At 47.3% G+C, this 17171-nt stretch overlaps 1 protein-coding gene across 1 annotated transcript in view; it reads left to right on the top strand.

Moving 5' to 3' along the window:
- Nucleotides 1–16939, top strand: part of FBXL19 (F-box and leucine rich repeat protein 19) — a 37575-nt gene extending 20636 nt beyond the window's left edge. The window contains 5 exon segments of the mRNA XM_077447222.1: nt 8640–8803; nt 8892–9056; nt 11446–11664; nt 14486–14611; nt 14614–16939. Coding sequence (XP_077303348.1) covers nt 8640–8803; nt 8892–9056; nt 11446–11664; nt 14486–14611; nt 14614–14675 — 736 coding nt within the window. The 3' untranslated portion in view covers nt 14676–16939.
- The last annotated feature ends 232 nt before the right edge of the window (nt 16940–17171 follow it).

Below are 17171 nucleotides of genomic sequence, written 5' to 3'. Positions count from 1 at the left end.
GGCACACAAGCAGGAGGAAGCCTGCGAAACTGAGGCATAAGAGAAGTACACCACACATTACTTAAGTGTGTGTATATATATATATATATATATATATATATATATCTATCTCTATTTATCTTGAAATGAAGACAGTTTTTGTTTTATCCAGCTGTATTTAAAACATCCAAGTGAAAGATATACATTAACCTGTTGGGAGAAAAGAAGAAAAAAATCGAAAACCCAATCACTGAGTTGGAAAAAGCATCACCCCCTCCTAAAAATGACTTGTAAACTCAAGCAGGTGCAGCTAATCACCTTATTGATGGCAGACAAAGCCATTTTGACTTTCAACTCTGATCAGCTGTAGTCATTGTGATTAGCTCAGCATGAAAGAGCTTTCCTGGAGCATTTCAGTCCCTAGTAGTGCAACTGAAGCAAACAATCAACTGGGTGGCAAGGCACTGTCGCCGGGATCTCCAGGATAAGCTTGTGGACAGGCACAAGTCAGGATATGGATACAATTTTTTTTTTCAAAGGCTTTATCAATGCCTAGATACAGGGGTCTCAAATTGATGGCCCTCTAGCCATTTGCGAAACTACAAGTCCCATGAGGCATTGCAAGGCTGACAGTTACAACCATGACTCCCAAAGGCACTATAGGACTTGTAGTTTGGCAACAGCTGGAGGGCCACCAAACTACAAGTCCTATAGTGCCTCTGGGAGTCATGGTTGTAACTGTCAGCCTTGCAATGCCTCATGGGACTTGTAGTTTCGCAAACGGCTAGAGGGCCATCAATTTGAGACCCCTGGCCTAGAAGCACAGTGCAGTCTATTATTAAGAAGTGGAAGGTATTTGGTACAATACAGATCTTCCCTGGTACAGTACATTGCTCCAAACTGGAGGAAAGAGCCAGGAGAAACTGGTCAGATAGGCCACCAAGAGGGCTACAGCAACTCTGAAGCAGTTGCAAGAATTTATGGTTCAGAGTGGTCATTGTGTGATGACCATATCATAAATTCTCCACAAATTGTATGAGAGGGATGCAAGAAAAAAAGCCGCTCCTCAAGAAAGGCCGCATGCAATCACAACTGAGCTTTGCCAAAACGCACCTTGAAGATTGTGAGGCCACATGGAAAACGGGGATCTGGTCAGATGAGACTTACATTTACTTGACACCATCCAGATAACACCATTCCTACAGTAAAGCATGGGGGGGGAGGGGGTGTATCTCGCTATATGGGGGGAGGGGGGGGTGTATCTCGCTATATGGGGGAGGGGGTGGTATCTCGCTATATGGGGGGGGGGGGTGGTATCTCGCTATATGGGGGGGGTGGTATCTCGCTATATGGGGGGGGTGGTATCTCGCTATATGGGGGGGGTGGTATCTCGTTATATGGGGGGGGGGGGGGTGGTATCTCGTTATATGGGGGGGGTGGTATCTCCGTATATGGGGGGGGGGTGGTATCTCGTTATATGGGGGGGGTGGGTATCTCGTTATATGGGGGGGGGGTGGTATCTCGTTATATGGGGGGGGGGGTGGTATCTCGTTATATGGGGGGGGGGTGGTATCTCGTTATATGGGGGGGGGGGGTGGTATCTCGTTATATGGGGGGGTGGTATCTTGTTATATGGGGGGGTGGTATCTTGTTATATGGGGGGGGTGGTATCTCTGTTATATGGGGGGGGGGGTGGTATCTCGTTATATGGGGGGGGGTGGTATCTCGTTATATGGGGGGGGGGGTGGTATCTTGTTATATGGGGGGGGGGTGGTATCTTGTTATATGGGGGGGGGGGTGGTATCTTGTTATATGGGGGGGTGGTATCTTGTTATATGGGGGGGGGGGTGGTATCTTGTTATATGGGGGGGGGGTGGTATCTCGTTATATGGGGGGGGGGGGGGTGGTAATATCCTGAGAGAGAGATATATATATATATATATATATATATATATATATATATATATATATATATATATAATATATATATATATATATATATATATATATATATATATATAAATATGGTGGTAATATCTTGTTATATATATGGGGGGGGGGGTAATTGCCTGTTTATATGGGGGGGGGGGTGGTAATTTCCTGTTATGGGGGGCGTTTCCTCTGCATCAAGGACTGGGGCACTTATCAGGTTAGAAGGAAAATGGATGGGGCAAAAAACATCCAATTCTTGAGGAAACTCTGCTGCCATCAAAAAAGTTGTCAATGGGGAGAAGGTTTACCTTCCAACATGACTATGACCCTAAGCACACAGCAACAATGACCACACAGTGGGTTGAAGGAGAAAAAGGTGAATGTCCTTGCATGGCCTAGTCGGAGCCCAGACACAAATCCCATTGAAAATCTGTGGAATGACTTGAAGACTGCAGCCCACAAACGGTCACCATCAAATGTAACTGAACTTGAGCAGCTCTGCAAAGGGCAAATATTGCAAAGTCTAGATGTGCAAAGTTGGTAGAGACAAATCCCAACAGACTAAAGCCTAGAATTAAAGCAAAATGTGATCCAACAATATACTGACATAAGGGGGTGATCCTTTTTGCAACTCAGTGATTTTTATTTTTTATTTTTATTTTTTTCCTGACAGTGTTTTGTCTTTCATTTGGATGTTATAAGTTACACTAAGTAAATGCAGCTATATAAAACAAACTGCTTTGGTCTTCATTTTAAGCTGCAAAGCAACAAAATGTGATTATTTTCTACACTACGCTGTATATACACTATATTACCAAAAGTATTGGGACACCTGCCTTTACACGCACGTTAACGACATCCCAGTCTTAGTCCGTAAGGTTCAATATTGAGTTGGCCCACCCTTTGCAGTTCTAACAGCTTCAACTCTTCTGGGAAACCTGTCCACAAGGTTTAGGAGTGTGTCTATGGGAATGTTTGACCATTCTTCCAGAAGCGCATTTGTGAGGTCAGGCACTGATGTTGGATGAGAAGCCCTGGCTTGCAGTCTCCACTCAAATTCTCCCCAAAGGTGTTCTATTAGGTTGAAGTCAGGACTCTGTGCCGGCCAGTCAAGTTCCTCCACCCCAAACTCGCTCATCCATGTCTTTATGGACCTTGCTTTGTGCACTGGTGCGCAGTCATGTTGGAACAGGAAGGGACCATCCCCCAAACTGTTCCCACAAAGTTGGGAGCATGAAATTGTCCAAAATGTCTTGGTATGCTGAGTCATTAATCACTTAAAGCGGGAAGGCCACCCTAAAATGGACCTCCGCTCATCGGAATCCCCCCCCCCCCCTCCTCCGGCGCCACAAACGGCACCTTTCAGGGGGGAGGGGGTGCAGTTACCTGGATAATCCAGGTAACTGCACCCACTTCCGGGCTAGCTCTCTGCGGAACGGGGCGTACGTTACGCCCCCGTTCCGCAAGCGCCCGCCCCCTTCAGCAAGTGCCCCGCTGCCTGCTGGGAAACACACGGCTCGCGCATGCGCAGTAGGGAACCGGGAAATGAAGCCGAAAGGCTCCATTTCCTGATTCCCATACCCAAGATGGCGGCGGGAACCGGCAGCCGAGCGAGCGATCGGCTTCGGGTGCCGACATCGCGGGCGCGCTGGACAGGTAAGTGTCACTATTTAAAAGTCAGCAGCTGCAGTATTTGTAGCTGCTGGCTTTTAAAAAAAAAAAAAAATGCGGAGTCCCGGTGGACTCCCGCTTTAAGCCCCGGACCAATTTGCAGCCAAAGGACACGAGCCCCTTTTTGCAATTCGGCACTGCTTCGCTTTAACTGACAATTGCGTGGTCGTGCGACTTGGCTGCCAAACAAAATTTGGTGTCCTTTTTTTTTTTTTTTTTTTTTTTTTTTTTCCCTACAAATAAAGCTTTCTTTTGGTGGTATTTGATCACCTCTGCGGTTTATTTTTTGCGCTATAAACAAAAATAGAGCAACAATTTTGAAAAAAATGCAATATTTTTTGCTATAATAAATATCCACAAAAATATAAAAAAAAGTTTTTTTCCTCGGTTTAGGCCGATACGGATTCTTCTTCATATTTTTGGTAAAAAAAAATCACAATTGTGATTGGTTTGCGCAAAAGTTATAGCGTCTACAAAATAGGAGATAGTTTTTTTTTTTTTTTTTTTTTTTTTTTATAGCATTTTTATTTATTTTATTTTTTTTATACTAGTAATGGCGGCGAGCAGCGATTGATTTATTTTTTGTGACTGCGACATTATGGCGGACACATCGGACATTTTTGACACATTTTTGAGACCATTGTCATTTATACAGCAATCGGTGCTATTTAAATGCATTGATTCCTGTGTAAATGACACTGGCAGTGAAGGAGTTAACCACTAGGGGGCAGTGTAGGTGTTATGTATGATGTGTTTTTTTTTTTTATTTATTTTTTATTGTAGGGGGGCGTGGCCTGGCATGTGACATCACTGATCGTCCTTCCCTGTAAAAGGGAACAGATGATCGGTGACAGCCACACTAGGAAGCGCGAGGAGAGGTTTGTTTACACAGACATCTTCTCGTTCTTCAGCTCTGTGACCCGATCGTGGGACACCAGCAGTGATCGGGTCTGCTGGTCATGGAGCACAGGACCGAGTCGGGAGCGGGTACAGGTACGTGCTTGTGCCCAGCCGTGCCATTCTGCCGACCTACATCAGTGTGAGGTGGTCCTTAAGTGGTTAAGAGTTCCCTTCACTGGAACTAAGGGGCCAAGCCCAACCCCTGAAGAACAACCCCCCCAGACCATAATCCCCCCCCTCCACCAAATGATTTGTACCAGTGCACAAAGCAAGGTTTTCAGGCGTTTTTGCACTGGAAATGGCCTCTAAATAACACCTGAAAACCACCTCCCATTTATTTCGGTGTGACTTTTTTTCCTACCGGGGCGGTGCGCTTGCGGGACGTTGGGGAAAAGTCCTGCAAGCAGCATCTTGGATGTGGTTAGAGGTTGTAAACCCTTACAAACCACTTTGACACTTGACCTTAATCTAGGCTTACCTGTAGGTCCAAGAAATATCTCCTAAACCTACATGGTTTAGGAGATATTTAACAGCGGCACGCAGGCACACTATCGACGTTAGCAGCACGGCGCTATGCCGTTAGTGGTGGCTCCCGTGCGCATGCGCGGGAGTGACATCATCGCTGCTCGGGCGGTGTGAGTGGCGTGTGAGTGGCTGGAGCAGAGATACCCGGAAGAAGATGGACGCTCCGGACTACAGGGGACAGCGGTGACATCGCTGGCTGCTGTGTCAGGTAAGTGACACATAATGGGCTACTATGCGATGCACAGTAGTCCGTTATGCTTTACCTTTACAGGGAGACGTAAACCCTTTAGGGTTTACTTCCTCTTTAAAGTGATTGTAAAGTCTCGTTTTGCTATGGGGTCAGCCGAGTGGTGGCAGCTGTCTCCTGATAGGCTAACAGACTTTGACAGCAGCAGGAGAGACTGGCTCCGCTGCTGTTTCCACCCAATCAAGAGGGAGAGTCACAGATGGCTTGTTTTACACTTAAACTTCAACACGCATTAAGTCTGGGTTCACACTGCCGCCACTTGTCATGCGACTTGAGAGTTCAAAGTCGCACCCCATTAACAGCAGTGGAATTGTTCTACTCAGTGAGACTTATGCCACGGCGACTTAGAAAAAGGCTCCTGCTCTACTCTGGGGCAACTTCATTGCAACTTGCATGGACTCTGAAGCTGTGTAGATGTGAACCAGCACTAAAGCGCCTACCGCTTGAGGCCTCTGCAGCTTGAAAAAACTTGGTAAAGCTTTTTTTTTCTTCTTTTCTCTAAGCTAAAATACAGCCCATTCATTGTATTGTGCCTATATAGACACACAGGCAGGTAAACAAGAGCCGCGCATTCCTCAGTAAAAAGAAAATAGAAAAATCGTCATTTTTGGTCATTAAATCGTGCCTTGTGCGTACAAATATGCGTTAATGTGCGCAAATACATTATAAAAAAAAGTCTGAAAAAGTAGATGCTCAAACAGGAGTATTGTGTGCAAGAGGCCTTAATGTGCTTTATTGATGCTTCAATGATGGGGGAGGGGATTTTTTTTTGTTTAATGAACTTTGAAAAATGCCCTGGGTGTTTCTATTTGTTTTAGGCTGGGTTCACGCTATTGCGAATTGGCTGCAGGTTTCCCGCATCCAATTCGCATGTCAGGAGATTGTGACCGGCTCTCTATGGAGACGTTTCACACAGCAACGGGACGGCTGCGGAGTGAATTGCACAGGAGTCCTATGTGTCTTCTAGTCAGTTTCAGGTTCAAATTCAGCCAAAAATTCGGATTGAAATCTGACCTGAAACTGAACGGGGCTGCACTGAACCCCTGCTGTGGGCTGCTTCGCACAGCAGTGTGAACCCAGCCTTAAAGGGGCCCAGTATACCCTCCGTTCATTGGCAACATTGTTCAGCAGATCTCCAGCTTATTGGTGCCCTCGTGCAGCAGATCCCCCCCCCCCCCCCCCGCTCCAAAATACTCCCAGTTCTGCCGATTCCCCCCCCGCTCCACGATACTCGCCGCTCTGCCAATCCCCCCCCGCTTCACGATACTTGCCGCTCTGCCGATCCCCCCCCGCTCCACGATACTTGCCGCTCTGCCGATCCCCCGCTCCACGATACTTGCCGCTCTGCCGATTTCCCCCCCCCCCCCCGCTCCACGTTACTTGCCGCTCTGCCGATCCCCCTACCGATCCCATGCTCGGTAGTAATCCTCCTGCCGATCCCCCCCGCTCCACGATACTTGCCGCTCTGCCGATTCCCCCCTCGCTCCACGATACTCCCATCTCTGCCGATTCCCCCCTCGCTCCACGATACTCCCATCTCTGCCGATTCCCCCCTCGCTCCACGATACTCCCATCTCTGCCGATTCCCCCCTCGCTCCACGATACTCCCATCTCTGCCGATTCCCCCCTCGCTCCACGATACTCCCATCTCTGCCGATTCCCCCCTCGCTCCACGATACTCCCATCTCTGCCGATTTCCCCCCCCCGCTCCAAGATACTCCCATCTCTGCCGATTCCCCCACCCCCGCTCCAAGATACTCCCATCTCTGCCGATTCCCCCAACCCCCCCGCTCCAAGATACTCCCATCTCTGCCGATTCCCCCCCCCTCCCCTCCAAGATACTCCCATCTCTGCCGATTCCCCCCCCTCCCTCCAAGATACTCCCATCTCTGCCGATTCCCCCCCCCCCCCCGCTCCAAGATACTCCCATCTCTGCCGATTTCCCCCCCCCCCCCCCCGCTCCAAGATACTCCCATCTCTGCCGATTTCTCCCCCCCCCCCCGCTCCAAGATACTCCCATCTCTGCCGATTTCCTCCCCCCCCCGCTCCAAGATACTCCCATCTCTGCCGATTTCCCCCCCCGCTCCAAGATACTCCCATCTCTGCCGATCCAGCCCCCCCACCTCCCGCTCCAAGATACTCCCATCTCTGCCGATTTCCCCCCCCCCCCCGCTCCGAGATACTCCCATCTCTGCCGATTTCCCCCCCCCCCCCCCCCCGCTTCAAGATACTCCCATCTCTGCCGATTCCACCCCCCCCCTCGCTCCAAGATACTCCCATCTCTGCCGATTCCACCCCCCCCCCCCCCCTCGCTCCAAGATACTCCCATCTCTGCCGATTTCCCCCCCCCCCCCCCGCTCCAAGATACTCCCAGCTCTGCCGATCCCATGCTCTGTAGTAATCCCCAGCTGGTTTCCTGATCCTCCTCTCTTCCGTCCCCACTCACCTCCCACTATATTGCTCCCACATGTGACCGCTGCTAGTTTCTCCTGCTCTGGTCCCCCAGCTCTACTGATCCTCTGCCACTCAGTCCTCCTCTCTCTCTGGTTCCCGCTCACCTTCCACCATAACAGTGGTCATCAACCCTGTCCTGCAATCACTGAGCGGCAAATTATATTGCCTGTGATGTATTTCAGTTATCTTGCAAACCTGGCCTGTTAGTGGGCCCTGAGGACACTGATGACCACTGCACTATAGCAATCCCATGTTGCACACCACGTGTGCCATCTGATAGTTGCTCTGCTCCAGTCTGCACCACGCTCGACATCCTGCTGCTCCACGCTGCACACCAGATGTGACGTCTACACCAGACACTCCCGGAATATATACACCTGAACCAGGAGTGACTGCTGATGACTTCTTTCCAGTTTCGCTTGTTGGTTTCTTGAATCCTGGGATGTCTCATACCTGCAATACCTCCAAAGTGAAGCTAATTCTGAATAAAAGCTTCAGGGGCAATTGGCGAGTGTTGTGATAGACTTCTATGTAGGCTTAGGGACGCTCCAAGAAAGTGACATGGGGGATCATTTTTGAAGCAAACACAACGTGTTAACAGGACTGTAAGGTAATAATTCATTTAGTGACAGGCGATTTGATTGGCATTCAGAGCCCTTTTTAAGTAAAAAGTGTCCACTGCCACATATTGAAGCACATGTGAACAAGCCCTTAATGTGATGTCTGAGGGTTGGGCCTTGTTCCTCCTGGTGGTGAGTGGTGTGTCTCTGACCAATAGGAATCAGGGTTGTCTGGTGCCCTCCCCACCCCTCATTTAATGTGTAGTAAATGTACCAATAGGGAAACAGATGTAGGAGGGTTGGTCCTGGTCTTCTCTTTACTTCTTGTTGTGACCCCCCTGACTAATGGTACGCTTTCTATGTCACGGCAGGTGCTGCGATCGACGCCTCTGGACTTCCATCGACTTGAGCAGGCGGAAATCAATCACCCCTCCGATGCTAAGTGGTATAGTCCGACGACAGCCGGTCAGACTAGACCTGAGCTGGACCAACATATCTGAGAAACAGCTGACCTGGCTGATACACAGACTGCAGGGTGAGCGATTTTGGGGGGAGCGTGTAAAGGAAATGGAATGAAGAGGAGATGACTTTTCTGTGCTCATTCTTCTAATTCTCCCTCCCAGGATTAAAGGAGCTTCTATTGGCTGGCTGTACATGGAGCGCAGTCTCCTCTCTGTGCACGGCCTCCTTCCCCTGCCTGTCTCTGCTGGACCTCGGCTGGGTACAGGGCATGAAAACCTCCCACCTCCGAGAGCTGCTCTCACCTCCCTCCACCGACTGCAAGACAGGCAAGTGTCCCTCCCACTTTCCATTGATTGACTACTCCAAACTACGGCCCTCCAGCTGTTGCGGAACTACACTTCCCATGAGGCATTGTAAGACTCTGACATTCAGACATGACTAGGCATGATGGGAATTGTAGTTCCTGAATGCCTGAAGGGCCGTAGTTTGAAGACTTCTGGTCTATATCACTGCATCTGCTTTTAAGGGCAACTCTGCTTTAAAGTGTATGTAAACCCTAATAACTACTATTTGATCTGTTTTGGTCTGTAATTTATACCATTTGAAACTTTTTGTTTATATTTGACAATTGCAAAAATAAAAACTGAAAAACTGTTGATCCTGCCAGAAATACAGTGCTATCTTTTGTATTCTGCTGTTTCTTGACCATCATCAGCCCTGCCCAGTTATCCTCTGTGGCCTACAGAACCCCCCCCCCCCCCCTCCCACAACACACACGCACACACACACACACACACACACCCCACACACACACACCCCACACACACACACCCCACACACACACACCCCACACACACACCCCACACACACACCCCACACACCACACACCACACACACACCACACACACCCCACACACACCACACACACCCCACACACCACACACACACCCCACACACCACACACACACCCCACACACCACACACACACCCCACACCACACACACACCACACACACACCACACACACACCACACACACACCACACACACACCACACACACACCACACACACACCACACACACACCACACACACACCACACACACACACCACACACACACCACACACACACCACACACACACCACACACACCCCACACACACCCCACACACCCACACACACACCCCACACACCACACACACACACACCCCACCCACACACAATTTTTTTTTAGAGAGGGGTTTTGTAGCATTAAAACACTTTCTGCTCCTAGGGTGGCAGTATTAATCCTCCACATATACAGTACAGTGAGTGAACATTGTCCCGTACAACAGGGAGTGCATTACTGGCAGGATCACCAGATAAAGGGTAATGGGTTTAGATACTCTAAGGTGTAAGCTGGTCTTTGGTTCCCAGGTCTGTAACCTGCTGTGCCCAATATTGAGGAATCGCACAATCCCTGTGCCAAGCTCATTGGTCCCATTACGGTGGGCCCTCACTATCTCTGCACTGAGTTCCCGGGTCTGCACACCTGCTGTGCCCATTATGAGGGGTTCCCACCATCTCTGTGCTGAGTTCCCAGGTCTGTACACCTGTGCCCATTATGAGGTGTTCCCACCATCCCTGTGCTGGCTTCCCGAGTCTGTACACCTGCTGTACCCATTATGAGGGGTTCCCACCATCCCTGTGCTGAGTTCTAAGGTCTGTACACCTGCTGTGCCCATTATGAGGTGTTCCCACCATCCCTGGCAGATTATTAAATTTAAGATGATGGAGATGCCTTCTGGTAGACCAGAACATGGATCTCATTGCTGGATTTCCTAATAGATATTAGAAGCCAGCAGCAGGTTACATGCCCTCCCTCCTTTCCCAGACTCCTCCAGTAACTGGCATGGGTCACTGCTGGCTGGACCGTCGTCTTAAGCTCTGCAGTTTATAGGTTGCACAGCAGGTGGCACCCTTGTAATTTGTATCAATACTGCAGAGCATATTTATTGCTTATAACAATAAATATATTTCTATATCTTTATAGCAATAAAGTGTTTTACTGTACTATGTTTATTAATACGCCTCTTTTGGTAGGAGAATTTAATAAATATGCACAGCCCCCTTTTGTAATTTTGTGCTGTGAGAAGGATGTTATATTGCAGCTTGCAGGAGTCAAGTGACTAATTGAATGTCAGGTTCTGTCAACTTGACTCTAAAAACAGCACCATTTCAGCTGCCACAACCTAGCTGTCATTTACCAAGTCTGTGTTTTAGAAGTACTGAACTGTGGAAGCTGTGCCCATGGCAGAGGGCAAAAAAGGATCACCGGTATTGTCTGTGGTCTCCCTGTAGCTTATCCTTTCCCCATTACTGTCTTCCCATACCTTCTTCTATACTGTCTGTGTGGAGGCGGCCATTTTGGTAGAGGCAGGGCTTTGCTTCCTCATGTCGGAGCCTCCAGCAAGGAGAACAGTGATTAGCACAGTAGTGATCTTACCAAATCTCACTCTGTTTGGTGAGACTAGCCATCTCCCACTACGGGTATCTGCTTTTTATTAACATAAATGCTAGGTCCACTTTAAATCACTTTAAAAATGCATTTGAAGTACAGATCTCTATGAAAGCCTTTAGCGGTAATGACCAGTTACCTAGTTAGAGATTTCCATGCAGAGGCCCCCTGTGCTCCCAGCAGGCTTGTATTTTCTAATCCTTTCTGTTTTACTCTTACAGTTGTGTCGGACCCCCGTGGTCGGTTGCCCTCCCTCTCTGAGCTGCGCCTGTGCGGTTTGGATATGGGGGACTCCGTCCTGCGTTTGCTGCTTCGCCACACTCCTCGTCTCAACCGGCTGGATCTTAGTCACTGCGTCCAAATCAGTGACCACGGGATCCACATACTGACCGCAGTCACCTCTCCGCTGAGGGACAGCCTCACTCACCTCAACCTCACAGGTAATGACTTGGAGCTGCATAGAGGCTTTATATCTTTATACAGTGATGGAATACCTGCAACCTTTTTTATACAATGTTACCATTGCATTTTCATCAATTTTTCCCTTAAGCTGTATCATGCTGCATGTGTGGATCTTTGTGTTTTTTTTTTTGTTTTTGTTTTCTCTCTTAAAGGTGAAAGTTGTAAAGGTAATAAAAAAAATAAAAAAATATCTCTAGTTACATGCTCTGTGCATGAAATTGCACAGGTCAGCCCCAAACCTCTTCTCCGGCCCCTCCTCTCTGTCCAGTTTCCTTCACTATGGTGCTCGCTTGGCCCTGCTGCTTAGTCGCTGGCTTTGACGGCAATGTCTCCCGATGCCCCAGCAAAGCCAGCGACACATGGAAAATGAGGGGAAAGAACAGCTGCAGGCGTGCACAGAACTGGATCGAATGAAGGGCTCAGGTAATTAAAAGGGGGTGGAAATGCATGAAGGTAAAATCAGGGCTTAGGCTTTAAAACTACTTGAACTGCTGCCTGTACTACATGTCCATTTTTTTTTTTTTTTTTTTTTCCTCCCTGTGCAAAGCAGTTTCCACATAGCACAACCGGCGCTGCCTTTCTCCCTAAGGCTGCCCTTTTGCATTTCCTTCTTTCTGTAGTCAAATGAACCACTTCTGGACCAGGCCTTTTTCTGACACTGGTTTACAAGTTTTTAAATTTATTATTTTTTGCTAGAAAATTATTTGGAACCTCCAAACAAAATCTATAGAGACCATAAAGCAGTGATGGTGAACATCTTGGCACCCGGGAAGTTTTGGAACTAAATTTCCCATGAAGCTCATGCACTCTGCAGTGTAGGCATCATGGGAAATGTAGTTCCAAAACATCTGGGGTGCAATGTTTGCCATCCACTGCCCTAGAGAATAAAATGGTCATTGAAATATTTTATGTTGCACTGTATTTGCGCAGCCGTGTTTCAAATGGAATTCTTTGGGAAAAACACTTTCATGAATAAAAAAAAAAAAGTTAGTCCCACTTTTCTTGTATAATGTGAAAGATGTAACGCCGAGTACATAGATACCTAACATGTCATGCTTCAAAGTTGCACATGCTCGTGGAATGGTGACAAACTATGGTACTTTAAAAAAAACTCGCTTTAAATATTTTTACAGGGTACGAGTTTTGCGTTAGAGGTCTAGTGCTAGAATTATTGCTGTCGCTCAAACGATCACGGCGATATCTCGCATATGTGGTTTGAACACTGTTTACATGTGTGGGCGTGACTTGCGTATGCGCTTGCTTCTGTGCATTAGCTTGGAGGCACGGGGTGCTTTTAAAATTTTTTTTATATATATATATATATATATATATATATATATATATATATATATATATATATATATACACTGTCCCTTTAAAAAAAAAAATTCACTTTTATTACTGTTCCAAGGAATGTAAACATCCCTTGTAGTGAAAATAAGCATGACGGGTCCTCTTTATTGCGAGATCTGGGGTCAAAAAGACCTCATCACATTTTACACTTTAAAAGCTAACAAAATAATCATTTTATATTTTCTATAAAAAAAAAAAAAAAAAAATAATAAAATAGTCCCTTTTTAGTTTTTTATAAGGCCATTAGGCGAAAGTGACGTCAGACATCACTCTGGTCCTCCAGGGGCATAGTCGAGTGGGGGCCATCTTGCCCTCACTCGACTTCCTGCTCATTGGATCATTTTTGTTGCTACCAGCGACTCCAGTAAGAGGGGGAAAACGACCGGCAAGCAGCGGGGGCACCTTTCTCACTGCCCATAAGTGTGTGTAAGAGGATCGCCCGCTGTTCCGTTATATACCGGGGTTATGGCAGCAGTTAGCTGCCATAACCCCGGTATTCTTTTTTTATTTTTTTTTTTCCCAAAGTAATGTGTGTGTGTGTGTGTGTGTGTGTGTGTGTGTGTGTGTGTGTGTGTATATGTGTATATGTGTGTGTGTATATATATATATATATATATATGTATATGTGTGTGTGTGTATATGTGTATATGTGTGTGTGTGTGTGTGTATATATATATATATATATATATATATATATATGTATATGTGTGTATGTGTGTGTGTGTGTGTGTGTGTGTTATACATACACACAGAGTGGGCGTTCCGGGGCTGGTTAGGGGTTAAATGACATGATTATGTCATGCATCCTTCAATGGGTCCTAATTCAGGGTTCTGATAAGGATCTAATAGTACTGTTGCTTGCTATGGTGGCGCATACAGAAGAGGAGCACCGTTTGGGGCTGCTCTGTGCAGCTCTATTGCACCGAGCAGGTAAGCATAAACCTAAGTCGAGTATAAGATCATTCAAAGATTGTATAACTATTTGGAGTAATTTTGTCTTCACCTGATACCAAAATCAAGGCACAAAAGTCTGAATTTAGTTTGTTTTGTTTTCTTTTTGTTGGGGGAAGGGGTGTGTGGTGGTGGTGGTTGTTGTGGTGTGTGTGTGTGTGTGTTTTATTGTGTATGTATATTTAAAATGTAAAAAAAGTTTGGCCTAGAAATGTTGAAAGTGGCTTTTGCAGACGTGATTTTCTAGTTGTAGGCTCTAGGGCTGTCATCCTGATCCTGGATTCGCACATAATGAGTCTGCGATGTACAAGCAGCGCATGCATATCATATGTTCCTCTTCCCTGGCTGCATAAATGCTCCAGGTAAAGGACTTGCATAGCAAAGATGACAGCCCTGGGTACTTCCACCTTCATTGGCAAGTCCTGTCCTGATAGGTCGCCTATTAAATGTTCAGTTTTTTGACAGTAACCTTTTTTAACTCCTCCTCCTTTTCAGGGTGTCACCGTCTGACTGACCAATCTTTGGCCTTCTTCAAACGCTGCCCTCACCTGCAGCTGGTGGACCTGCGTTCCTGCCGCCTCCTCACCAGCGAGGGTTTTCAACGGTTGCTTCAGGATCCTCCTCCGAGCCCAACGTGAAACCCTTCCAATGCGCCGAGGAGCAAGTCCTGAGCCGGGAGACCTAGCGGTGCAGGCCGCTCCACACGGCACTCCTGCCCCAGAAAGGGGGCTATTCTACTGTATCTGCCTCTTCTACCTGCCCAGATACTGCTGCTGGGCCTGGAAAGTGAGGTTGCACTGAACTCCTTGACTTGACGCTGCAAATTTGCCAGCCAGCGGTAGCCGGAAGCTGTCGCTGCGTCTGGGATTGAAGCCGTTCTTCGTTGGGGGGGAAGGAACTTTTCACTTGGACTTGACCGTTGGGGGTGTGGACACCTCAAATATATTAAAGTGTAGGGGGACACAGATGGTCTCAATACCTCTTTTGCAGCCTGTCGTGGGCTTGTTAAATCCATGGTCACCCTTTCGCTACCCCTGCTGCGTTCTCCTGACGTGAGGCAATGCATGCACGGCAGCGCTAGCGCATGCCAAGGAGAGGGGCAATGGTTTACTGTTATTAAAGGGTCTGGGTCGTGTTAATTTTTTTTTTCTCCGGGGGGGGGGGGGTGGGTTAAACTCTGCAGGATGGATTTAAGGGGTTTGGGATGTACTTGATGCCACATTTTTTTTTTTTTCTTTTGTTTTGTTTTTTTAGGCGGGGGGGGGGGGGAGACAGGGTCGCTAGGGAATTCGGGGTACAAAACTGCAGGGTTCCAAGGGTTCAGCTTATTTGCTCACTGAATCCCGTCCCGCTAAAGGCGCTTAGGAGGGTTCGAGAGGCAGAAGCGCCTCTAGCCTTCTTCTCAGGGTAAGGGCGATCTGTGCCTGGCGTGTCACGGTGCCGGGCACATTGATACCGAGTAACTTCTTATCTCACTGGTGTTATTAAAGTTTTACTCCACCCATTTCGTAATTTGTTTTGAAGACAGGACAGTGAAATCTTCAACTTCCTAAACCGTATGATTAGTCTACCTAGGTCCCGCGCGATGCCTTTGTCCAATGAAACCATGGTTTAAGGTTGGCCTTGCCGGGAGAAAGCTGTATACGCAGCCTGTCCACAGTGAGGGAATGTTATTATGAACAAATCATTCCATTTTTTCCACAGTTTCCAAGAAGACCACAAAAAGACATTCTCCTTTTTAAATGTCATAACCTGCTTAACGCTTATTTTTCAGATTCATGTGGTTGCTGGTTAAGTTTGCTTCTTGTCTCTTGGGGGAAACCAGAAATTGGATCTCCAACAGTGTTCACAGTAGTTCTCGTGGCTATTACAAAACCAAGTGATGACGTCGCACTCCTCTGATGGAGAGGGCAAATAATTTGGGAGGCCAGCAGTGACACCATCATTATTGGGAGGAGTGAGGCATGAGCTGCTGAGGCAATCTACGTAACTGGTGCTGTATCTTTCTGGGGAAACCAGGGACAAGATCTCCTCCACCAGAATTGACAGTTCTTCCTAGGCCATTACAAAGCCAAGTGGTTTGCGTCATGCTTTTCTGATGGAATAAGCAAACAATTTGGGAGTCCAGCGGGTGATGCCATTGTTAATGAGAGGAGCGAGACATGATCTGCTGAAGCTATCTAGCGAACTGGAGCTGTATCCTCCTGGGAAAGCCAGAGATAAGAGCTACGCCACCAGAGTTCACAGTTCTTCTCAAGGCCATTACAAAGCCAAGTGATTTCTGTCAGGTTCCTCCGATGGAGTAAGAATCTCATTTTGGAGTCCAGTTATGACACCATGGTTAATGGGAGAAGCCAAGCACGATCTGCTGAAGCAATCAAAGTCACAGGAGCCCTATTTCTGGGGGAAACCAGGGATGAGATCTCCTCCTCCTCCACCAGAGTTGAGTTCTTCTCATGGCTGTTACAAAGTCAAGTGATGGTGTCACATTCCTCTGGTTGTAAGCAAATCATTTGGGAATCCAGCAATGACGCCGTCATCGTTATGGGGAGGGGTGAGGGCATGACCTACTGAATCCAGGCAATTGCAGCCTCCTTAAGGTATTAAAGTGCAAGTTTCCTCTGTGTTCTGGTTTTGTTGTACAGACTACTGAAGTATCCATGAAAATGCTCACGCACCTCGCTCTTAATCGCAGTCCCTTTTTTGTGATGGACCAAAATCTGATGATTCGTCGGTAATCGGGCACCAAGTGTAAGACCCTGCCTGTTTGTAGAGGTTTTTGATGGAAGCTGCCATTCTCTAAGTCTTGGGATTGCATAGTAGTTTTAGGCTGGTGAATTCATTTAATCATGTTGAAACCATTCAGTTTTACTACCTTGAATTGTGAGTCAGTGAAGGGCAGCTTCCTTTCAGAGACTTTTGAGATGGGCATTTTTTAGACGGCGATATGCTTTTTTTTTTTTTTTTTTTTTTTTTTTTTTTCACTCCGGGAACGTTTGAACATCTCTTCGCTCTCGCATCCGGAAGTTGTTCAGAGATTTACAGTTCTCAGGGCTGTGTGATGTCTGAGCCCTTTTTTTAAAAATGGGACTACCCATTAGGCGTAACTGTAAGCCGCTTGTAGAACTAAAATCTCCTGTAGTCTGTGGTCTTCAAAGCCAAGCTCAACTTTTGCACAGGG

This window comes from Lithobates pipiens, unplaced genomic scaffold, assembly GCF_037356315.1.
Source record: "Lithobates pipiens isolate NorthernLeopardFrog02 unplaced genomic scaffold, aLitPip1_a1.2 Scaffold_22, whole genome shotgun sequence".
NCBI lineage: Eukaryota > Metazoa > Chordata > Amphibia > Anura > Ranidae > Lithobates > Lithobates pipiens.
The sequence above is the reverse complement of the archived record's forward strand: the minus strand, read 5'-3'. Positions and strand labels throughout refer to the sequence as shown.